The sequence below is a fragment of the Excalfactoria chinensis genome, chromosome 7 (genome assembly GCF_039878825.1).
Source record: "Excalfactoria chinensis isolate bCotChi1 chromosome 7, bCotChi1.hap2, whole genome shotgun sequence".
Lineage (NCBI taxonomy): Eukaryota > Metazoa > Chordata > Aves > Galliformes > Phasianidae > Excalfactoria > Excalfactoria chinensis.
This window is the reverse complement of record NC_092831.1, coordinates 14,356,835-14,381,763: the sequence shown is the minus strand read 5'-3', so window position 1 is coordinate 14,381,763 and position 24,929 is coordinate 14,356,835. Positions and strand designations below refer to the sequence as shown.

The 24,929-nt window shown below is 41.7% G+C and overlaps 1 protein-coding gene across 4 annotated transcripts in view; it reads left to right on the top strand.

The window, feature by feature from the left end:
- The window catches only part of RBMS1 (RNA binding motif single stranded interacting protein 1), a 138,913-nt gene that overhangs the window by 58,599 nt on the left and 55,385 nt on the right, over positions 1–24,929 (top strand). For all 4 annotated transcript variants that reach the window (XM_072342126.1, XM_072342125.1, XM_072342127.1 and 1 more), the window contains exon 2: positions 18,206–18,381. In XM_072342126.1, the coding sequence (XP_072198227.1) occupies positions 18,206–18,381 (176 nt within the window). The remainder of the gene's footprint in view (positions 1–18,205; positions 18,382–24,929) is intronic.

Sequence of the window (24,929 nt, the reverse complement as noted above, 5' to 3'; positions counted from 1 at the left end):
TTAGCTTCTAACCTTTGAAACAGTGACAGTTTTCGGCCTTTTTTCAGCATTCCAGGAGATGTGGCTGCTCTGGGCGCTACTTATGAGAAATGCTTACCTAAACCAGATTATTTCAAAAACATTTCTACAATATTTAGTTTAAACAAAAAGATAGATGATAAGTAATCCTTTGGTGTCTTAGGGCAGCAGTGCTTCCTCTGTGTGTGTGTGTGTGTGTGTGTGTGTGTAAATATTTCAGAACTGGGGAATTTTTAAAAGGAAAACAACAGCAGTATTCTAAGACAGTACTGAGAAGCTGTGGACTGTTCTTAAAAGCTTGAGTTATTTTTTTATGGTGAAAAATATCAGGATGTAATTCATCATGTAGACTTTCTGTTCTTCAAAAGTTCTGGTGAACTTCACGGCATACTGTGGAACTAACAGAAAAATGTAGTGATTTTCTAATGCCCTGGGAACCTCTTCCGCTCCTACTAATGATACTCCGCAGTCTCAAGAAGCATAATACAAGATGGAAATGGTTAAGGAATTATTATGCTGAATTATTTCAATATTATGTTGATTTTTTTTAATTGCTATGGTGACAAAATCAGGTTAACTCTTGGACCAGATTTTGTCACATTGCCAATGTACTGTTTTCAGGTCTATCAAGTGCAGCTGAAAACTGGCTTAGTCATTAGAGAAGGCACTTTGGCTTTTCATGTAACCATTCCTTACATCTTCGGGTCAGCTGATGGGAGTTCCTGTCTCTGAAGCTCTTGATCTTTTTGTTCTTTTGGGTTTATAGAATCATACAATGGATACGTTGGAAGGGTCAAACCCCTAAATGTCAAGTGTTCCACTTAGAACAGTTGTTTTAGTATTATTAACATATGGCTTTGTACTCCAATATACAAATTGATCAAATTAGCTTGTGATTGTCATCCTTCAATCAAAAGGTGCTTTTTTGTGTGTGTGACTGTTCCCCAGTGAGCTGCTTCCAAAATTACAGAATCCCCAGTGCTAGCTTTCCTGCTCCACATTTTTTCTTTCCTGAAGTTCTGTACTGAGTCACTGTCTTGGTGATGATAAAAGTGCAAGATCAACCACACCTATAAAGGTTATCCAGGGACAGTACAGACGTTAAGGTACTGACATAAGTTCTAATTTCATTGTCTTGTCAAAGATGTTTTGGATAATCTTAGATAAACCATGTTGGTTTGACTCTTCAAAAGCTGTTTGGTAACGGTAGTTTTTCTACTTCCCATGGATCTTGTTCAGAAATGTAGTAAGATGTTAAAGTGGGTCAGTTATTACTGTAACTGGGGCTAAATAGCTTAATATAAAAAATATATATATCCATATATATAAATCCCCACACACTATCATACATATATCCAGATGTACTTTTCATCATAGAATGATTATAGAGTCACAGTATGGCTTAAATTGGAAGGGACCTTTAAGATCATTCAGTCCCAACCCCTGCTGTGGCCTGGTTGTCATCCATCCAATCTGGCCTTGGGCACCTCCAGGGATGGGATATCTACAGTTTCTCTGGACTGTTGTGTGAGGGCCTCACCACCCTCTCAGCAAACAATTTCTTCCTAACTTCAAACCTAAATCCCCCGTCTTTTAGTTTAAATAAATTCTTTCTTGTTCTATCACTTTCAGACAGTGTCAGTCAGTGTAAGTTCCAGCTTTTCATCCATCAGGACCCTCAAGTCCTTCTCCGCAGGGCTGCTCTTAATGAGTTCTTCTCCCAGTCTGTGCACATATTTGGGATTGCCCAGATCCCATGCAACACCCAGCACTTGGCTTGTTGAACCTCATTTGGTTTTAAGTCAGTGTTCTAAAGCTCAAGATAAAGCAGATTACTCAGAATTGTAAAACATAATGCTCAAATTCCGCTCATCATTTGCTGTGTGAGTAGTTTCTTCACAGTCTACATGAATGTTCCATGAATACTCCTATTAATGTTTCCAGATTAATGACAATGACAGAATTCATTTTAGCAAAGAATTAGACTGGTAGAACTGCATAGAATTCTAGTTTTAAAAAGAAGATACTGTTTTTCTCTTAGTAGTAGGCTTCATTTCTAAGCAGAAGTTTAGTGTGCAGTAGGGCACAGTCCAGATATTAAACTATTGCTCAGAACAGGAGTAACTCCTTCAAGTGCCAGGGTCTAGATTTTGCACATTTTTTAATACTGGTAGTTGTAGCGGTTCTGTAGCCTTATCTCTCCTGCTAAATAAACTTCATATTTTTCCCTCCTTAGGGAGGTTTCCCATTCTAATTCTGTTTTCCCATTTTAATTCTGAATCACTTATTCTCAAATGTTTCAGTTTTTTCTTCTAGAGAATGTAAAGCACACTCCAGCTTATTACTGGGTCTGGTGTGGCAAGCTAGTAAAGGCTTGCAAGATTATTAGCATTAAACATCCAACAGTTGCTAAGATTGCTAAGCCACATAGGCAGGAGCTGAATATTCTGATTCAAAATAGAATTTAATGAAGTTGCCCACTGTATAGAACAAACCTGAAAGCAGTTGTTCAGAACGGTATTTGTGCAAGAAGTAGAGGCAAGTGATTAATTTTCTTAGAATTTTCTTAGCCTTGAGATACCCTTTTGTTACAGTATTTAAAAGTTGATTATTAATTTGGAGTATTTTCTTTTTCTCTGCAGTTTTTAGATGTGTTCAGAGACAAGATTCCTCCACTGAATTCTTGTGTTGAGGACTAGAACACAGTGACAGTGTGGATGGATAGGCTCTGTGCCCAAATGGCATAGTTTATCTCTGACTTGTGTTTGACGTCTAAGTGTTCATCATCTGTTTCTACAGCACCAGACATTGTTCAAGTGAAACAGCACCTTCCAGCAACTGGGGCTGCTGCACACAGGTGCTGCAGTTGTTTATGCCAGCTGGGCTCATACACAGCGCACATGCATCTAAATGTGATGGTGAGTGCTGGAGGCACTGCCTGCTTCACTTCTGCAGTTGGAGCTGTAATTGTTTGTATGTTTGAGCTATACTATTATCGGTGCTGCCAGGACCACTCAATCTTGGCTGTGGAATTCCTCATGTATTTAGTATTGTATTAGCAGTACATCTGGAAGTCTTCCTAGGTGTTAGCTAATTCTCCTAATTTTCATTGCAGAATTAACAACGATCTGCAGTGTCTGAGTGATTCATTATGCAGGCAGACATTCACCCGACAGCTATCTGGAGTGTTGCTTTTGTTAACTTAACTCACAGCAAAGAACACTATTCTGTGTTTGTTCAGCGTACAGTTGCTAAACATTTGTAATTTAACTTGCATGCTAAATTTTGTGATGGAACCATTAACTGTCATGAACCATGAAGTAGCTGACATTTTAATTTTAACTTTGTGCTATGTTGCTTGAGCTTCAGGTGTCTGAATGAATTTTGTTAACCACTTAAAACCACTCTTCCTCTAGAATTGAAAGCTGGTCATGAGTTACTGGAGTTTACAAAGTATGTGTATTGATGTGTGCGTATATATACATATATACATATATATATATATTTATCATTTAGTTCAAAACAAGAAAGAAGTTTCAAATTAGAAAGGAAAACACAAGAGAAATTTGATGACTGCCTTGAAAGGAAGTTAGAGCAAGCCTTCTGTTTGTGTTATTCCAATAAGAGTTCCAAATTTCAAGAAGAACAGGAAGTAATAAATAAAACCAGTGAAAGGTTTTTTGGATGAGTATGCACAAAGATTTTGGAGGAGATTGTTGTTAAAGAAAAAGGTTTATGGCAGTTTTTAAGCACTGGATCCAATGAGTGATAACCATCTCTGAAAACATCTTCCTGTAAGAAATGATAACAACTGACTCAGTTGTTTCACATAAGCTTGTAAGTTAAATCTGACCCTAAAGCCAGAGCAGCATTGCCATGTGTGGTTACGCAGGCAGGATTTCATCCAAGGTTTAGCAGGTGGGCTTGTGCATGCTGCTTGTAGGGTTTAGTTACAGACATGGGTACCAAATGTATTTGCTGTGGTTTGTATGTAAAACTGAAGCTGGTTTCATTTCTGATCGTTTGACTGTCTGATGCTGTATTGTTACCACTTCCATGAGTCAATGCTGATGGTGAAAGAAGGAATCTGAACTTCCTTTTTTTTTTTTTTTTTTTTTTTTTTTTTTTTTTTTTTTTTTTTTTCCCCTTTTCCTCGTGAGGGCAGGGCTGCTGCTTTCAGCTGTCTTACAGAGCTGTTCCTTGAAGTGCATTGCAGTTTGTGGTCCCTCCCTCAGCTGCCACTCAATGGCCTCCATGCCTGCCCAAAGCTGTGACACCCCCTTCTGTACTCCTTTCTCTACTGCCTTTTTCCTTGTCTCTGTAAATCCTACTTCTCTCAGAAAGTTCAGCTTCTACTCCACAGCTATTGAAATCTGTCTTTTTCTTTTGCTTAAAAAACCCAATCAACAACGTTTGAAAAATTTTGGCCATCTGTGCTTCTCCTACTTACAGTCTAACCATGGCTGCAGGCTAAGAGGTCAGTAAGGATGAGTGATCCCACGTGTGCAGATAGGAATATGCTGGGGAGCTCCACCAGAACTTACTCACATATGGAAATCTCACCCCAATTTTTAAGGGTGAATATTTGGTTCGAATCCTGCCTTCCATTGCAGCTTCAGGTCTGTCATCCTGCTGAAGGAATCTGGGCTTCCTTATTTGCAAAGAGAAGGAGCCTACTAGTTATAAAATCAGGCTGTGTGCTGGATTCTGCTAGGCTTAGCCACCTCCTGTCTTCATTTCATAAAGTCCCCAGATCTGGTGTGTTCAGTGTTGTGGTGAGTTGCTTCCATGTACAGGAGGACTCCTTCCCATCTCTAAACCCTTGATCGCTTTAGTTTAGGGAAGCACTTAACGTTTTCTGAAACAACTTTGCATAAAGAGGATTGGATGCATTAATTGGTTAGATTCCCTAATACATTTTAACAAAATGTGTCATGCTTTTCTTTTTTTTTTTTTTTTTTTCCTGGCTGAAGGTTCAAAAGAGCTCAGCCCCAGATTCTTTTTAATCAGTGTTCAGCAACTTTGTACTTTAGAGACTTCTCAAGTCAACATCTCTGGGCCATGGGACTACGCATGCTGCCCAAGATAGCTTTTAACAACAGAACCAGCTAACTGCTCAGAACTGTCTTTAGTCTGAATGGTTTTAATAGGAACTGACATAAGTTACCACTCTCTATGGCGTAAGTTGACCCCGAGAGTTAGATGTGAAGTTTTGTAGACATTTAACCCCAGCAAGTAATTAATGGCACCAGCCACTAATAAGGGTGCAGCTGTGTGATGCTCAGTGGTTCTCTCACTGGCAGCCCCCAGGCAGAGGTATTTGTACCCCCGGCCTCATTCTGCCTTTGCATTCCTCTGACCCAAAGCGGGCTGGCTCAGAACCATGTTATTGCATTCTGTTGCATGGTCAGAGTTTTGTTAATGGAAGTATGCTGTTAGGGAAGGGATGTGTTTGACCCAGGGCATTTGGTGCTGTGGGTTAACCCTCATTGTGAACCCAGATCCTTAAAGGAGTGAGAATTAGTAGATGGAAAGAATGCAAATATCCTTGAAGTAATACTGCTAATCTAAAAATATGTACTGTTTAATTTTGTTTGTTTGTTTGTTTGTTTTTTGTTTTTCTTTGAATGGTCATACAAAAAACAGCCAGTTCATAGTTACCTACGAGCACTTCATCTTAACTGCAGATTTGGCTTGCAGTGTGTTCAGAGCTTCCAAACTTGGTTTCAAATAAAAACTGCTAGAATGTAGCAGTTAGCTGCTTATAGCCCTGTGAGAGGCAGACATCATCCCTTCTGGGGCAAGCAGCTCTCTGAAGCTGTACAGCTACCACTTCATGGCATGGCACCACCAGCCTCTGCTGTAGCTGGGCTGGATTTACATCTTCTGCAGAAGTAGGAAGTGTGGTGTGTGATTGTGATGCTGCCTTAGTGATCAGCATTCAAATAATCTCTAATTGGATTCAAAATCCCAGTGGATGGGATGCACAGGTCTGAAAGAACACTGATGTCGTTGCTATGTGTGCGGGCAGTATAGTGGTAACAAATTAGAGAAAGATATTCAAAGTTTCTTGTTGCTTTTCAAGTTGTGTTTTGCACCCAGTGTTTCCTGAGCAGCTCAGGCAGCCTGAAGTAGTCTACGTTGTCTCCAAAATTGTTTCCAAGCAGCATTTCAGTAGTAGGAGCAGCTGCAGGATAGAGGTTGGTAAGTATCTGTCAACAACTCATCGACCAGAGGAGCTGTTCTTTGCTACTGTCTTTCACAGGGGTTAAATGTAGTCATGCTAAATTGATTCTAGATTTGTTCTGTGGTGCCTGTGCACAGGTAAATGGCCACATGCTATGTGGGGAAAGTTGTATGAAGCACTCTGTTAAAGGCAGAGGATGGTCCTGTGTGTGAATGTGGCGGTTGTGTTACAGGCCTGTAGAAATGGATCGCTGTTACAAAGCTGTAAAAAAGCCAGGTGGTGGATCTTTTTACAAAGCTGTAAGAAAAATCATCTCTGAGAAGTGTCAGAAGGCAACAGATAGCCACTGACTTGTTAGAAGCAGTTCTTCATGACATGCAGCTCTTCCTCAGCTCTTGCATCACTGCAGCTCCAGTTGCATCACAAAAAGCTGTGGGTGAGCATCACTTCCACAGCCCTCTTATGCTGGTTTGGCACAGACAGGCACCCTCACTGCCCTTTGCATGGGGTCTGCAGCTCCTGTCGTGCAATGGGAAATGATAGAAAGGGAGCAAACATTGTAAAAGCAATAATGTTTGACTCCAGTTCTTTTCTAGTGAGATTTGAGCTTCCAAGTTTTAAGAACTTACGTAGATTCTCAGGAGTCATTTAGAAGACTTCAGGAATTTCATTTGCAGCCATATACATGCTACACACAGCCTCATTAAAACCCAGAGAAAAACAGCATGTTTGTTGCAATGTGCAGACCAAGCAGAATTTGCTTCATGGTACTCTGTAGAGAAGCCTTGCTTTGGAAGGTTTGCCAGCATTGTATCTTGTGCTCTCTGGTTTGTCTATTTTATATAGTACTGGAATTTATAAAACTCTTGAGTAGATTTGTGCAAATGGAGGCAGAACCAGAGTGAAAGTAGAACAAGGCTGATGTGTGTAAATGCAGAGAACTGACAACTCCTTACATAAGGAGTCATTATTTCAAAAGTTGCCACTGATCTTGCTCTTGTTCATCCCCAGTGGTACTGTAGACCTGGACTACCTTGCAGCTTTATCTGCCCAGGAGTCTGCTGTAGGAGAGTTGTTACTGATCTCTGTACCTGTTGTGCTAAATGGATGGAAGCTTTAAACCATTTGGGGAACAGAAAACATCCTATGGGTAGGGCTGTTACCAAAGGGGCTGCAGTCAATTTTAAAGCTAAACACTTGAGCTTCCCCTGCAATTGTGTCAGTGTCTGCTTGTGTCCTCTGAGAGATGGCACTGAAGCAGCTAAGGACTGTTATCAGGAAAAAGAAAGGAAATCAAAGTTTTCTCCTGAAACCAAAGCTGCAATCAGAAGTCTTTTCTTTGTCCATCTTTGTTTTGTTTTGTTTTTGAGAAGGAGAAAACAATGGGTTACTTCTAAATCCTTACAGAAGTACTGAGGAAAACTTGCAGTCAGTCAGCTTTGAAATGGAGAAATGTTATGATGGGTCATGTAAATACCCGCAGTGAAGCAGACAGGGAGAGCAGTGGAGCTCAGTTACATATTCCTGATGTCCAGCACTATCAGAAGTCATTCATTCCTGCAGTGTGAGATGCTGCCCTTCTGACCTACATGGGTGTTACTGCAGGCACATGAGCTGCTGAGCAACAGGGTGGGACCTCTCAGTATCAGGCTGATGGAAACCCTCGTGTTGTACTTGTGCAGTGTTTCTCTGCTACCTTATTCTTTGCCAGTGCCTGTGCAGTAGTTAAGTCTGGAGATGCGATGCATTAGGCATTTCAAAAGAGAAAAACATTTGCAAGCCGAGCAGGAAGTATAAAATATCTAAACTGGTCCTTAGTATAATGCATGAATTACGTAGCTGAAGAGGATGTGTTCCGGGGGTTGTCTGGATTCAGTCTTGGCAATGAGGTGTTACCAAACTGGCTTCTATTCTGGATGTTTTTTTGTGCCCTTTCCTTCCGCAGACGCTGCTGGCGGTGGTGAGATGGGCGCTGGCTGCCAGAGGCAGATTAAGATTTAGGAATGTAGCAGAAAGGGCTGGAGCCAGCTGCCTGTACGCTCCCATCCGCTTCTTCAAAGAACACAGCAGGAGAGGCAGGAATAGGCTCTGGGGTTACTGAACAGTGCTGCACATTAAATACTGGCACAGCTAAATGATGGCTTTGCCAAAAAGAAGATATGTTTTGTTCTTTGAAGTAGCATAGAGGGGTGCAGACTAACAATGCTGCCACAGTGCTGGTATGGTTCCCTGCCCATATGGGACCCTCACTTGCAGACAAAGGGATGTGAATACGAATTGACTCCCTCATACATGGCCAGGCACAAGTTCTTCAATTTATTTCTTAACTTCAGTAAACAGAAAATGACATAGCGGATCCCATGTCAGCCAAAAGAGCCATCTGTGGTCTAACCCTGTGACAAACAGTGTAGCAATAATTCAAGTGCCACCAACAGTGTGGAGTTTGCCAAAAAAGCAGATGCTTCTTTTGACATGCATCTTCAGTGCTGTGCTGTTTTTGTCCCATAATTGCTGTCAATGGAGGGAAGGTGGGTAGGCTGTCCAGATGAGCAGAATGCTGAAATTGCATTTTTTTTTTTTTTTTTTTTTTTTTTTTGTGGGGGTAAAAGGAGAATTTGGATTATTTTTTTTCTTTGGGAAAACAAAAACAAAAACAAAAAACATAAGAAAGGCTGAAATAAAAAACTGTAAAATTCACCTATGTGCCTTATGAAGCCTATGATGCTTTGTAAGTAAGAAACGATATTTATGAGGGCTTAATAGAAATCTTTATGGCATGTAATATAGAAGAACAGTAAAAAAAAAAAACCTTCAGGAAAGTGCTTCTTTTTGTGTGTGTGGAATCTTTAATTTTCAAAGGAGAACATTTTTTTCCTCTGTATTCTCTTAAAGGAGTGGTTGGTCAGACATGCTGTTAGTACAGTATTACTGTTACAGCATTGCAGGTATTCAGGCAGTTCTCTGGATAAGCCCAAGTTATCTCCGTGTCTGTAGCATCCTCCTTTTCTAATGTGGTACTTGGAATGCAGGCAGCAACTTTGTGAGATACGGAGTTAGCTGGCCAGCTGCTGGGATGAGATGATGGATGGCATCCTGAATTGCTGAGTAGAGGGAGTGGCTTCATGAATATTGCATGTTTACTGCTTCCGTTTATGAAACTATGAACTTAATTACATGCACCCATAAAAATATGCATCTTAACTTGTCATAAACATAGATACTTGTCAGCAGTAACTTTTAGATTATGTTGAATATTGTCTGTGGCCCCTTTTGTTGGCAGTGGAAGCAAAAGTTCCAACTGGATGGTGGCACAGAAGGCGAATAAAGTCACAGCTGAGCTGGGGATCTGCCTTAGTGCAGGAGTCTGAGCTATGCTATAAATGAAGTAAGGTAAAGGGAAAATGGATGTTATTTATTTTCAGTTCTCAGTGCAATCATTTCTAAATTTACCAAATAGGAATTAATTGCCTTAATCTTTCTTTTGGATTTTTGATTACAGGGGATATTGGTCTGTTTTTCATTTTTCTTTCTGGAAAAAAAAGAAAGATGGAAATATTCCATAATCATAACAGTATTTTCTGTCATGAGGAATTGCTGTGCTTTCTGATCTTCAGTACTGTGTAGGGCAGATTTGTTCACTAAGTGGTTAAAAACAAAAAGGTGAGGACGTACCATGCATTAAAGGGCTGTGAGGAAGAGGAAATTGGGATCAGCAGTGCCTCTCAGTGCCTTTTGCTCTGCTTCTTCCCCTCCCTGGGCAGTGAGAGCTGAGCAGCTGATGAGCGCATTGCTCGTGCTGCTCCCCTGCCTGTGCCGCCCTTTTTGCTGCAGAGTGCATTAGGAAGGAACTGCTGATCTAGGCAATATCTTCTTTTCTTGCTGATGAAAAATATCATGTGGGACAGTGTCAGAGGTCTCAGTCAAGATCTATATATATTTACTGCTTCTGCCTTACCCTCTAAGCTGGTTATCCTGGCAACGAAGCAAATTAGATTGTTTTGATGATGTGATCTGTTTTTGACAGATCTTTTCTGTCTGCATTTTTCCCCCCCTCATTCTGTTAACATCCAGATTCTTGTAAACTGATTGTTTGATAATCTGTTCCAGAATATTTCCGGGAATTGAAGCTCCACTCGGCTGACTGCTGTGAAATTCCCTGGGTCCTCCTCTTCCTCTTAACTAACTAACTAAATAAAAATCACAAGGCATGAGGTGGCTGACTGAGAAGTGATGCTATTTGAGGAGTTTTATATGTATCAGCTGCAGTGAGAAGGGGCTGCTGTGAGCATGTAGTGTAGGGATGTCTAAACCTCTTACACTGACACCACTTAAAATAGTTGTTTGTCAGAGGACTGTGCAAATGCCTTATTTCTGCACTTTTTTTGCCTTAAGCCATTTAGGTGTTGCCCTTGATGCCCTAAGCACCCTTCTATGTGATTACTTCTGGCATTTCATTGCATATGTTGTAGGATTTTATACTCTGTAAGGTGTGCCAGTAGGTGTGTAATGCAAGGGAGGAATTAGTTTTGTTATCTGTGTTCACTGTTGCTTGCTGGGCTTTTAGAGCCTTGCATGAACCCATTGACATGCGAGTTAAGCCTCTCTATAAAGGGATGTGTTTTCTTCTAATTGCAGCCTGAATCCTCAGCCTGGAACAGAAACTTCAACATAGTCTAGGGGTTCAGTACTGTTTTCTGTCTGGATAGTGAGCAAAAGCCATGGCTGGTTACACCAAAGGAAGCTGGTCTCTGTATTTACTGGAGTCAAGAAGGAAGTTGGCAGGGAATTCTTTTATGTCTATTGCTCAATGAGGGGCTAACCACAAAAACATGCATGTGTTTTTCTGTCCAGTAGATCTCAGTACCAACCTCTTTCTTCAGGTACTTCAGCATCTTGACTTTCTCCTGTTGTTTGAACTGAGATTAACTGTTGACTTGTTCCAGCCTGTTCAGGTTGCAGAAACTAAAACTCAAATACTTTACTTTAGGTATGTCTATGGTATTTTATCACAGCTAGGGCACAGCACCGACACATTGTTCCAGGGAATCCAAGTCTAAAAGCAGAGAGACAAGGATGCTGCGGTTCGTGATGAGTGAGCAGAAGAGAGAAGAACTAATAGGTTCTGCAAAGGAATGGGGGCTTAGCCAGTTCAGCCCTGCCTTCTTGCTCCTTTGTAATAGCTTTTGTGCAGCAGCATAGCTTGTTTCCTGGATTCATTGCCTTTTATTCTCCTCTGGATGAGGGGAGTCAGTCAGTGGAGCACTTAAAAAATCCCAGATGGGATGTGCTGAGCTCCTGGGAGCTTTGAAACTTTCCCATTATCACTGAGAAGAGCTACCTGAGCCAAGAGGAGCTCCTCCTGCCTCCTCTGCAGTGTTGTTGCAGCCTCTCTTGCCTTCCTTTGTTTCTTGTTGTTGGGTTGTTTTTGTTTGTTTGTTTGTTTTTTTGTTTGTTTGTTTTTTGGTTTTTTTTTGTTTGTTTTTTGTTTGTTTTTTGTTTTGTTTTTTTTGTTTTTTTCTTCAGAGATGGGCTACTGGTTAGGCTGCGGTTGGACTTGATGATCTTCAAGGTCTTTTCCAACCTGGGTAATTCTATGATTCCCCAACTTAGACCTTCTTTTTCATTAAGCACAATTAAAAAATCATTCTTGTAGGAAAATAATCTACTGGGTAAAATTAGTGTGGGTTTTGTCACATACTTCAATGTTGCCATGATTATGCTCCCACTTTTTCAAGTGTCTTCATAAAAAAGAAACATGTGGTGTTGGAACTTTGCTTGTTTCCTTACTGGCAGGAGTCTGCTGTTCTATCGAACTTTAGTGAGTGTAATTTAAATAGTATTAGTTCCAGCTCTCCAAAATGATGAGAACATGGCATTTTGTAACAAGCTGGAGTGACACCTTCCATTGTTGGTAGTCCCTGCTTTCTGGTGAGGGAATTTAGTCCTGCTCTGTTAGTGTGACCAGTGGTTTGTCCTCAAAACATCCTGAGCAAAAGGAAGCAAAATAGCTGTCAGTGGGGAGAGGGCTCGGGTTAGCAGCAGAACAGCCCAAGGCTGAAATTGTTAGGAGCCTCTGAGCTGTGACTAAGCGTTTGTGCCGGGCTGTCTCATTTTGTTGTTAATAGAACCACTCTCCATAAACATCTTTTTACATGGAGGTGAAGAAAAGCACCTATTCAGTCTTGCACTTCTGTATTTCAAGGAAAAGTCTCCCAAATTACTCAGGAAAAAAAAGTGCATTGACCGCATCCCTGGGTTTTGACAGAGAGCTTTCTGGTTCTGACTGGCAAGATAGCTCAGATCAGTTAAAACATAATGGACCAGAGAAGAAAGAAAATAGTAATTAAGAAGAAAAGTCAAGATGAAAATGACTCCTTGTTCAAACTGAGTGTACTTTTGGAGATATGCTGTCTGTCTTCTGTTTCCTTATATTTTCCTTCAGTATGGAAAATACTGTCAGTATTTAGAGAAACAATTTCTGCAGGACTTGGCTTTAGCCTGATTTTTAATTTGCTTGATTCTCAGCCTTTTTCTTGCTGTCTTTATATTTTATTATATATTTTTTGTTATAGTATGCCAGCTATAATACTTTGGGCACAGTTCTTTCATGCCAAAACGTGGAAGGTTTAGGGAGGGTTATTTACTTATTTATTTTTGAGAAACCCAGGTCTGGGTCTCCAGGTGTTTCTGGGCTGTCTGTGAAGTTTCATAACAGGGAGAGTCTCTGCTTGATGCCAGCCTCCACCCACGGAGTCCTGCCTCTTCCCAACCCCTGCTTGTTCCTTGTAGCTGCAGCACCAGCAGCCATTTTCACTATGTAAGGGGAGATGAAGCAGGTTTGGATCTGGGGCATGCAATTAGCTCTGTGCGATCACGAGACACAGCATCCATGGTCTCAACGTTGTGCAGAAAACCAACCCTTGCTGGAATTTTGCTGTTACCTCTTACAGCATCACTGAGATTGTGTTCTCCGTTTGCTTGGACTGAACTTCAGGATGAGAGGAGGAAGAGGGGGCAGGTCCAAGGATTTTTTCTCCCAAAAAAGTTCTCAATGGGAAGCTGGAGGACAAAGCTTCTGAGATTCTCTATATTTTTTATTGGATTAATCCTGAAAATGCTTAGAAAGCAGCTGACTTGCTGCATCTTTGTGACAAGTGCTGACAGACTGAAGAACAACAGTCAGAGAACCTACCCTAAGGGAGGAGATGTGAATGCAGACAGCAGCAGCAGATCGTTCTATTCCTACTGGTGGACTCCCATGCATTGAGAATAGGACTAGGAGAGGCCTCCAGAAATTTTGCTTGCCGTAGCATTTCAGACAATGTGATGGAAAATGTGAAATGGAATAGTGTAGACACTCAAAATGGCATCCCTGCTTCAGCTGTCGGTTTGCAAGCTGAGGCTGTGTGGTCAAGGTTTAATGATTCCTGATCCAAAGGAAATTGATAAAGCAATTGTGTGTCTTCACCACAGAGCAGTTATTTCTGTTGAACATTTGGATTTCTTCTTGCAGTTCAGGACATTGTTTCATTCCAGACAGCCTATTTCTTAAGATGCTTAAGTGTGACAGTGTTTTTCTTCACCAGATGTTATCTTCTGTCTTACTGAGCCCAGGCATTCCTTGTACATATAAAGTTCATAAATAAATACATTCACCTCCTAGCTTAATTTTTAGCCATATTTTTTCCGTATTCGTGTCCTCTAGTAATTTATATGACCATTGCACACATCTGCAACAATTTAAAGTGAATTTAAATCAATGCCAGATACTGAAGGTGCTGTTTTGAAATACTGGTTAATGAAACGAGAGAGGCTAAGCATAGCAGGGCAGGGAGAGCAGGTACTTGGGGTGGGTGAGCAGGTACTTGAGGTGCAGTCACCTGAACAACGCTGGGCAAACACCAGTGGTGAGGTTTTGAAACTACGAGGTGATCCAAGTCAAAGTTCAGGCTAAATTGGGTGGTTAATACAAGCTGTAATTTATGGTTTGAGTTAGAGTAGATGTGTGAGAACTAGCTCTGTTGGTAAGTCATGGTATTTTTCCCATCAGGAATTTTCACTGTGCAAAGGAACTTGTAATTAAATGCTAGCATGTTATATAACTCCATAGATGTGCTCTTATAACACCGAGATACGGAATTAAAAGGATTGCTACCATAATAACTGTGCTCTGTTGTGGAACAGTGGTTATCTGGGTCCGTATCTTCTACTTGTTAGTGTTTCCTTCAACTTTTGTAGTCTGAAAGCTGCAGGGATCAGTGTCGCTCAGTTTGTAGGTCCAAGGAATTTCTCAGGGTTGTTCCTCTTTGTTTGGGTTGGGTTGTTTTTTTTATGTTTGTTTCTCCTGTTGACAGTAAGATTTCTTCTCGTTGGTGGATGAAATCCTGCTCTGACTCATTTCCAGTCCTTCAGCACTGAACGGTTTATAAGACAGACTGGAATGGCTGTGATGGAAGATGAGTATATTCTACAGCTGGTTTTCCACAGTGTCTTCTGATCATTTCTGTTTTGTTTCTCTGCACAGAGAAGCAGGCATCTGCCCTTCAAGTGGGGGCCCTCCCCAGGGAGCAAACATTTCCCTTCCCACCCGTGCCCGCAGGGTACAGCCACTGCAGCGGGGCTGAGGTGGCAGTGGCAGCTGGCACTGCTGACTGGGGCTGGGGGAACTCACACTGCAGTGTGCTGGGCGTTTCACTTAGGTTTTGGGAGAGGGTGGTGAGAAGGATACTGCCTGGCTGCCCTTGGGAATGAACCCGAGGAAGAAATGGGAAACCAGAACGGTGAGTTTGTTTGTTACCAGAAGGAATGTTGTCACTAGGAAAAGGGACTGATACTCTTCTTCCGCCTCTGTTCCTGTCCAGTGTTTTAAGATGCAGTGAACAATTAAAAACAATGTTTTTGCTTATGTTACATTATTGCAAGCTGTTGTGAAGCCCATGTGATAATATCTTCAAGAGCCGCTTTAGTTAGAAGCTAGCAGCGGGCTACAGTTTGTACAGCAAACTTCTACAAAGCCCACACTCAGTTTTGCAAAGCTTTCAGTCAGTGTTCATGAAAGCTATTTCCAAACAAACAACCCCAACCCTTGGCCAGGTCTCCGCAGCAGAACATCTTGCCAGCGAGTGCTGTATTAGCCAGGGGTGTGGAAAAAAGTCATGCATCCTCGCTGACATCGCTGCGCTGGCACCAGCCCAGGCGGGGATGCAGCTGTGGTGGAGGTGGCGAGCTCTATCGAGCTCAGCTTGTGCCATTGGGAGGTGATGCAACTGTGCCTGCAGAACTGCTCTGCTGGCACAGTGAGCCTCACTGCAGCTGGGTGGGGAGACACAAACTGCCCCAAACCAAGAGGGGCCTTTGGCTGTCTGGGTGTTCTTCAGGAACAGAGCAGAAACAGTGGTTTGGATTTTAAGATGAAGCTTCTGCATAAAAAGTATGTATGAGTTTTGTGGCTTTCAGGAGTCGCTGGCCCTTTGGTAGCTGTATGTGCTTGCTGAGCTGCGGGGTTCTGCAAACTGAAAAAGTGTGTCAAGCATCTGTGTTTTTAGGGCTAGTGAAGGCATGGGTTTGTGTGGAAGCAGTCAGAAACCTTCTGTCTGCAAACTTTGGAAGACAGCTAATCACATTTACATTCCCGCGGTGTTTGGATGTAACCACTAGCATAGAGCATCTTTGTGCTTAAACAGAAGTTTAAGTTTCTCAGAACACAGTGTTTATATCTTGCAGGAAGAGAGATTTAGGATTGCTGCTGTCTGCACACATGCATGCTGGCTTTCCTCTCTTGGTTTTGGCAAGCTGGAGACAGCACTGTACTGCAGCTCCAAAGAGGAGCAAACTAAAGCCTCAAAGGGCGAAATGTTGCAAGAAGTAAAAGCTGAACTGAAGGTCCTGCAGAACAGAATGGAGGCTCCGGCAGTGATTAGCAGTCAGCATTGTGACTGATCTGTGTGTGCTTGCTTGTCTGGGAGCTGTGTATAGGTGTGCGTGTGGGGTGGTGTGCGTGGCAAGCCATGGCACAGGGTGCTGTGTGCCTGTGTGAGCTGCAGGAGCAGCGGCACCACACCGTGTCTCTGCTCTGTCATTCTGCATTGCTTCAACACAGCAAGTAATTGCCTGGTGTTACGGGAAGCAGGGCACTCTGACAGCCTGACTCGTGCCACTGTAGTTAGTATCCGTCAGTGTTTCCATTACAAACTTGGAGGGAGGGTTTTATCTTTTTCCCATTTTAAACTGAGCCTAAAAGAAATTCCATATCAGCTTTTCAGCTTGCAGTGTAAATCTTTTGAATGATAATTGTTTTCCTAAAACCCTTGATTTAAAAAATAAACAACACCCAAAACACACCACAAAGCAACAATGAAAGCAGGAACCACACAAAACAGCTCAGTGGCAATTGGAATACTGATAATCAGTTTTGGGATTTTAAATGATTGTAAATGTACTTCATTCTTTTTCTTCATTTTTTGCTCAGTTCTATTAGGCAACAACATCATTTCTCCATATCAGTGTTGATTTTGTATTGAGCGTGAGTTGCAGTTTGCTGGTACAGGCTATTACTGCTGCATAATAAGCTTTGCAATGCACTGAATTAGAAGATTTCAAAATCTTCCCAGGGAAATATGAATAAGAAACACGTAATTAACCCGAAATATCTGATCAAAGGCTTCTCTGCTTTGCTTCCACTCCCAATTTCATTCTGATTTCCCAAGGTTATCTCCCAAATGGTTTCACCTTCATGTGCTGAGGCTGTAGTTCCCTGAGCCCTTGGAACTGAGGTGAGCTGCAGCCCCTCCTGTGCACATGCACGGCTCCCTGCCTGGGGCAGCCTGAACTGCACCTACCTGCTGCAGTCAGCCAGAGCAGGGTGATAATTCTTTGTTTCAGGGTATGGCCACACAAGTGCTTGTGTACATCTACAGAGGAGGGTGGCACAGGGGCAGGGACAAAGGAGTCTACGTTTACACACTTGTGTTTCAATTTGTATTCCTCTTTATTTATTTATTTATTTTCTTTTTTCTCCATCTGCATCACATCTGCAGCTTGTAAGGAAGTTCTTTGCTCTGAGCTTTCTGAGCCATGGAGGATCAGACATTTGTAGGAAGGGGCTGCATGCAGTGGATCCTTTTTTGTCAGTGAAGACCTTGTGTATGAGACTTACCTGCAGCCTGAGCTCTAATGTTCCAGTATTTCTCTCTTACAACCCCGTATACCTGGTTTTAGTACTTGTACCATGACCTCCATACTGCTGCTTAAAGGATAAAGGCTGTTCTTCTGCTGATTTCCATGTGGGCATTTTTAAGTTCTGCTGGGGTCTGATTTTAAAAACAACTACATTAGATATCATGAGAACTATGTGAACTGTTTATGTGCTTATCTCCTGAAACATTGTTTGCAATTATATGGTCTTTTTCTTGAGATTCTTGAAATAACTCACAACCACTGACATCAATGACAGTGATTCTGCAAAAGCACACAATGAAAATCTGCACCTTAAGCTGTCTGTGCTCTCTCTCTATCTTAAATAAAATTGTGTGACGTGTAGTACTAAAAGGCAGCAGAGGGACAAAAGAGGTTTCTTACTGTTTTTATATTTCTGAATAGATGAAGGAAATACCGTAATCTCCACATCTACCACAGTAACCCTTTACGATGTGGAACAGTCTGAAGGAAATAAATTTAGTACATACCTGTTAGAACAGCCTCTTTTCATTTTCACATCAGATGCCACAACAAAGATAAAATCCTATGAGTAACATTCCATAGAGCTTATATGTAACTTAAATCTGTGTCATGCACTGAGCATGCTTCAGCTGAGAGCTGGGTATGTCGGACATGCCCACAGATCCTGTCCCAAACCTGGTGTGAAAGTGGGTTTAGAATCCAGGAGTGACTACTGCAGCTGTAGCACAATGCTCCGAAGGGCGACCAGGCTGCTATAAACTGAGATAATGTGCATGCTGCGATTGCTCTGCAGTTCACTCTAACGCCCTTTTTCCTTTACAGCAGTCCATTGTACCAGCCCACCCAATGGCTCCTCCTAGTCCCAGCACCACCAGCAGTAATAACAACAGTAGTAGCAGCAGCAACTCAGGATGGGATCAATTAAGTAAAACAAACCTTTACATCAGAGCACTGCCTCCAAACACCACTGATCAGGACCTGGTAAAATTATGCCAACCGTAAGTACTATACTTAAATACAGATTACAAAATCATACCTTGTAAGTTTGTAGTAGGTATGCTGAATGAGTGTTTGGATTATAAGAGGAGAAAAACTGATTTATTATTATTTTTGTTAATAAAACTCCACATCCTGTAGAATGATGGCAAGTTTCATCTCCCATGGAAATTAGTAGGAAACAAATGGTTTTGGCAGTTTGGAGAAGCAAAAGATGTTTAAGTGTGATGGTGAACAGAAGCAATTTATTGCTTGAGCAAAAGTTGTGGTCACCCAAACTGCTGGCTGATGCTGTTGATATGGCAGATAAAAGAAAATTAACACCTGAGCATGAAACCTGCTATTAAGAACTTGCAATAGAAATTCTCCTCTGTTCACTGCTAGCATAATCTGTTGTTATAAACTCCTCAAGCAAATGTTTGTATCACAGTAAATTTTAATGTGTGTTTGAAAGCTTATCCAAGTTTCAGGCTAATTCACGTTGGCTGTACATTACTGTGCAAGTACATTTATGATTTTTGAAAGTGGATCCGGACGCGAATACTTTCTGGTGCCTGGAGATCCAGAGAGAATTGGCTTAGGAGGAGGTTTTTAGGCAATGTTGTAAACATGAGATTTTTGCTTGAGTGAGATTTTGGGTTTGTTTCTTCATCTTTACAGCAGCACCTGCCTTTGAGTTACTTTTAAATATGGGCCAGATGTCTAAAGACTGTGTGCAGTTTCATTGTGTATATACTGTTTAAAATCATCCTAAATGTTTTACTGGCTTTTTAGAGCACTTAGCAATTCTGAAATGCGTAGTGCACTTTCTGGATCATTTTGAAATCAATATTTGTGTAGTGCAGTTAAGTAAACACCCAGGTCCATTCTGAATGAATGAGGAATCTTTGGGATTTGTATATAACAGCATGGTCTGAAACTCTGAGTGATACTGTTTTCTGTCTAGCAGATAAGGTACTATGATGTGTAAAAGCGTGTGCTTAAGATCACAATACAGGTTAGCAAAATAGCCAGGGAAACCTGCAAGTCTTGGATCCCAGCTTATACAAGATGCATTTGGTCTTTCACGTTGCAAAAAATCCGTCATATAACTTATAGAGAATAATTTCTTTCTTTTTTCAAACAAAACTTGGACTTTCAGGGTAGTGGTTACATCAGTGATCCTAGTATTATAATAAAGACAACTTGCTATTATAGCTTAAAAATATTTCCATTTGGTCATTTTGTGGACATTAAATGCAATCTGTATTATCCATAATTTATCCAGCTTTGAAAGGGTTTGTTGATAAAGTACATGTTTTTATAGCTTCCCATTTGAGGATGGCCTCTCGTCACTTGAATTTTAGTTTGTTATTAATGTTTTTGTCTGGTTTTTTTTGTTGTTTTTTTTTTTGTGTTTTTTTTTTTTAAACTGAAGTGGATTTTCCCCTCCCAGTTTTCATCTTTTGAAATGATGAAAAAGCTTTGGTTTGTGCACTCAGGTTAGGGCAGAGTTAGGAGGTTATTTTGCACTGGAGATGCTTAGTAACTACTGTTGTGCGGTGGTTACTCCTGAATCTCTCTCTGAAGGCACCTAGGAGATGTCACTGTTACAAAATGAATTCTGAAGTGAATTTAAGCACTCTGAAGGTCATTGCAAGGAAGCAACATTCTCCATTTCTGCTGAGGAACCAAGTAAGATATCCTGACATTTAGGCTTAGAACATCTCTCAAAAATTTGGGTGATCTATTAAGAGCCTGGCACTCCTCTGCCAGCAGAGCCCCTTAGCAATTGGATGGGTGTTTCAGTAAGACAGAAGTGACTGCTCTCTCTCTTCACAGAAACTCACTGCTTTTTTAGTCTGTGGAAAGTTTCAGATGCAAAATTGTTCCTTCCTGCAAACCTAAACCTCCAGGGCTCAGGGGGCAAAGTGATTCCTGAAAGTGCACCTGGCACTATCCAGCATCCTCACCAGAATAACCTTTCTTCTTCAGATGCTTATAATTTTTGAAAACTTTATGAAGTAAATAATCTTTTCAATGCATGTCATTGAAGAGAGATGCAGATATGTTCAGTGGTGTTGGAAATAGATGCTATTACTTACAAATCATGCACTCTTCTCTTCTCTTCTCTTCTCTTCTCTTCTCTTCTCTTCTCTTCTCTTCTCTTCTCTTCTCTTCTCTTCTCTTCTCTTCTCTTCTCTTCTCTTCTCTTCTCTTCTCTTCTCTTCTCTTCTCTTCTCTTCTCTTCTCTTCTCTTCTCTTCTCTTCTCTTCTCTTCTCTTCTCTTCTCTCCTGAGTTATTCATATAAAGGAAAGAAAAAGGTTGAGGTTTTTAAAATTAATAATAACTTGAGGAATATTTGTGAAGTGCATTAATTTACTTTTCATTTGTTAAACAACATTTTTCAGTTTAGTTTTGTGTATTTCCGTGCGATGTCTTCTGAAAAAATATGGAGTACTGAACTATCAGATAACAGTGAGAAAGCAAAACTGATTGCTTGCTTTACTTACTTATACTGAGGCAGTATTAAAAAATAAATGGAGAATATAACCATGGACACAGGTCAGTGAAGAAACTGCTGTTTGCTCCAGGTCTCTGAAACATATTCTTTACCTCTTTCCAAATGCCTTAGGCTTTATTGGAAGGTAAATTGCCGTAGGGTAATTTTAGCTTGTTTTCCCCATATGGTTGGGACTGTGGTGCCCTAAGAGAGCACCCACCTAGATGCTGAGCTAACTGTGGGGAGTGGTTGGAGCTGCTCTGTGCATGGCAGAGCAGGCTGGCTGCTTGCAGCAGCTGTCAGTGGATGTACAGAAAAAAATTCCCTGGCTTTGCTTTCTGTCTTGTTGTCAAACAAGATGGAAAAACACCTGTGGGCTGAGGAAATAATGGTTGAAGAACGTCATTGTCACTACAAATGCCAGATCTGCACAGATTTTCCCTCTCATCATCATGGACTTGTGTCATGCACTGCACTGAAAAGTTATTTGCAATGATGATTATTGCAGACTTTCAGTAAAATCACCTGGAATTCAATGTAGACATATCCGCAGACTCCTATTTCCTTGAGTCAATACATTTGCTGTAGTTCCTGCCCACTACAGCTAGCAGTGCTAATTTTGGCCATGTTTATATTTGGGGTAATTATTTTTGGTGAATCACTAGAGAAACCTCTTATCAAATTAGAGAAGCATTGGGCCTGCTTTCCTGTTGTAGTGCAGCTGTGCAGTGTTCATGGTTGCAGTCAACGAAGCGCAGAGCAGTACTTCGCTGAGGCCTACCTGCAAGTCTGCTTGCCACTTTCACCTGCGTGGTTCTTTCTGGTGCTGTAAGGTGAAGCTTTCTCCTCTTTTCCAAGGCTCAAAGACCATCCTATGATGTTGCAGCAAAGACTTACCTGGGAGCTCAGCTGTCTCCAGGCAGCGTTATTAGTTTGTGTGGGCAATGAAACTACCACGTTTCTGAATAGTGCATTTGGTCTCAAGCCTGCTGCTCCTGCTCTGCATGGTAAAAGCACATTTCTTCATAGCAGTCATGCCAGGAGCGGAATAAGATAGGTGTTGTGTTTGCTGAAGGAATGTCACAACAGCCCTGATTATGAGGGGACAATGCCTGAGTCACCCCATCTGTGGGTGCTCACCATTGGCAACGTGAGGATAGGCAAAGCAAGCAGCTCAGCAGCCCACAGATGCATCTCCTCTGTGGGAGGCTGGATGGGAAAGGTTGCCTGAATAGGATGAGAGCAGAGGAAGGAGAGATGGGAGTAGCAGCCTGCCGGGGAAGCATACAGGAAGCTGCCTGACCTGAGCAGTGGATGTGGGTGTGGAGCGGTTTCAGCATCCTCTTGCTCTGCTCCCCTCTCCCCACCCAACTCTGCAGTGCAGTTTCTTTTCCCAGACAGCAGGGTCTGTGCTGAGTCCTGCCGTGCTCCCCTGCTTTCACAGGGCTGCCGGAGCAGTGCTCCTTTGCTGTGGGGCAGTGGGCAGTACCTATGTGATGCACCTTGGCCAGCTGCTGTCTGAATTATTTTTATTTAAGTTTGTTATTTAGGCTTTACTTATATACTTAAATCTTCGTACTCATCGATTATGGCACAGTCACTTCTTGTAGCTTATTTAATATCTGAATCTGTTTAAAAAACAAAAACAAAACAAAAAAGCAAAACAAAAAAACAGAGAGAGAGAGAAAATTAAATTGGTTTACTTCACTGAAGTCACTGAGAATGCTTTTGTGATGAGGGACTTTAGTGACTGGGTCTTAGGAGGCCTGCCCAGAAACCTGTAGCTGGCTCTGGCATGTTTTCTAGGTGCTTTCCAGACTGCAAGCAGTTTGCTTTGCTGTCTATGGCCTTTTTGCCCAAGCTGCATGGTTCCAAAGCCATGGGGGCTTTCCACTTTCTTGCTTATGATTTACTTATTGGCCTGCAGCATAACATCTCTGTAGTGCTTCATGTCTTCAGAGACCTCCTTTTGTGCCATTCGTATGGTTACATCACATGAAGCAGCACAGCTTCCTTCCTCTGGCAACCCCCAGTCCCAGGGTGAGATTTCGAGCTCTGAGTTTCAGCCCAGGTTCCAGTTCAGTTCAGTGTAAATCATTGAGCTGCCTCAGTCTCTGGGCTGCTCCTTTCCAGGTGATTTGTTTGTTCTCTGTTGCTTCCACTGAGCTGTTTGTCATCTCTACGTATATTTGAAATCTGTTTTTGCTCTGGACAGTTTCACTTAGGCCTTCTTCCTTAAATTATTGCTGGATGATTATAATATGGATGTTTAATAGGATTACAATTAGGAAAGCAGATGCTTTAAGGTAACAATGTTAGTGATACAATTACCACGACAGACCATTGGTCTGTGCCTGGGCAGTCAGAATGTAAAACCAGATCCTTGTGGTGGCTGCCTTTGTGCGCACTAGAAAATCATACATCTAGCCGAGAGAGCATTTAAGGACTCTTTCCTAAATATTCAACATAATGAACACGGGCACAAGTAGAACAAATGGCAGGCTGCTGGCCCTTTAGAAGCATTTGAGTCACATGTGCTATCCAGTAGTGTTTCCACAGCATGGGGACTTTATTTATATTTTTTTTCAGTAGTTGCATACTCCAGTGTTTCCCTGTTTGAGGGCGAGGGCATCTAAGAATTGCTTCAATTCCTTTTTCTTAATAAAATATTTAAGTCATGTGATGGCCATTAGTGTATTAACATTTCCACATTCCATGCTTCTCATGTAATTGTGAACCTCTCCCTGCACTGCCATTTCCCGTCTCCTTTAAACACGTTCAGTGCTGAGAAGTTGTGAACTGGAGCTCAACATCTACTGTAGCTGGGAGCTGTCATCACCGCAGCCAGTTAAGAGCAAGAAATCAACTAATTTTACTCAGCGTATCTCATTAGAAATCAGATGGGTCTGGGCTTTAGGAAGCAATCCAACCATCTTGTGTGTTTAACTCCTTTAAGGGAGAGGTCTTGGCAGGTGGCTGCTGCTCCATTTACAATCTGAGAGGTCTGTAACACATGATGGTGACTCCTTTAGAGAGGTAGTGCAGGGCAGGGGATGCTGACTTGAAGATTTCAAACCCAACCTCTCAATTTCTGAAAGCATTCTCTCTTAGTTCCTCTCTCCTCTATTCTTTTTGTTTTTTCCTTGCATTTTTCTTTCATGAGTTGTCTGTCAGGTGCAGTGAATTATTGCATTCATAGTTATGTGAAATAATATTTTATGCCATATAATTGTGATGCATCTGTCCCCAATACAGTTCCTTCAGAGATCAGTTTTAGCACCACTTATACTGGAAGAGGAGCCTGTCCTTACTTTTTTTGAGTGAAAAGAAGTCCCCTGCAAATGAGTTCCTTTACAGCCTTATGGATGCTTTAATGTTTTCAGTAGCATTATTGCATGCATCTCTGAATAAATAACACCCAGTTTATAGAATATCTTTTGTAGGAGGAGGTGAATTCTTTAGCAACTCAGCAGCATATGATCCATAAACATTTGGCTCTGAGCTGTGCTCTAAGAGCATCGTCATTTGCTTTATTCCTTTTTCAAGGACTGTGACATGATTTGGGCTTTGCTCAGGACATGCAGTCTGCAGCAGAATTCCTTGAATTGTAATTTTTCAACTAGCTTTGCTCTTTGGAGCAGTCCTATTGTGGGGGATGACAGAGGTGCGATGCCCAGCCCTCAGCAGGGCAGGAGTTCTGTGACGCTGCCATCTGCCGCATGGGTGCAGATGCTCAGCTGATGAGCTTTTAATAGGTTGGTGTCAAAAGGAAGTATCCCCTTTTTGTTGCAGAGATGAAATAGCATTGGTTTTGCCTCCTTTACCTGCCAGTTGTGACATAGAGGCTTCAGAGCTCAGTGCTGTCAGGGCCTGGTTTCTACAGCCAGGGGTGAGGCATTGGTGTGCTGTGCCTGGCTGCCAAGGCGCTAGTGGGTGGGTATAGTGATTTCCTCCATTTTTCAACAATTGCCTTCAGCAGCCTTGTTACAAAGCAACCAGGATGGCTTGATACAAAGAATCTCCATCTTTCTGTCTTCCCCTGAATTTGCCCTTTAATGAGACAGAAC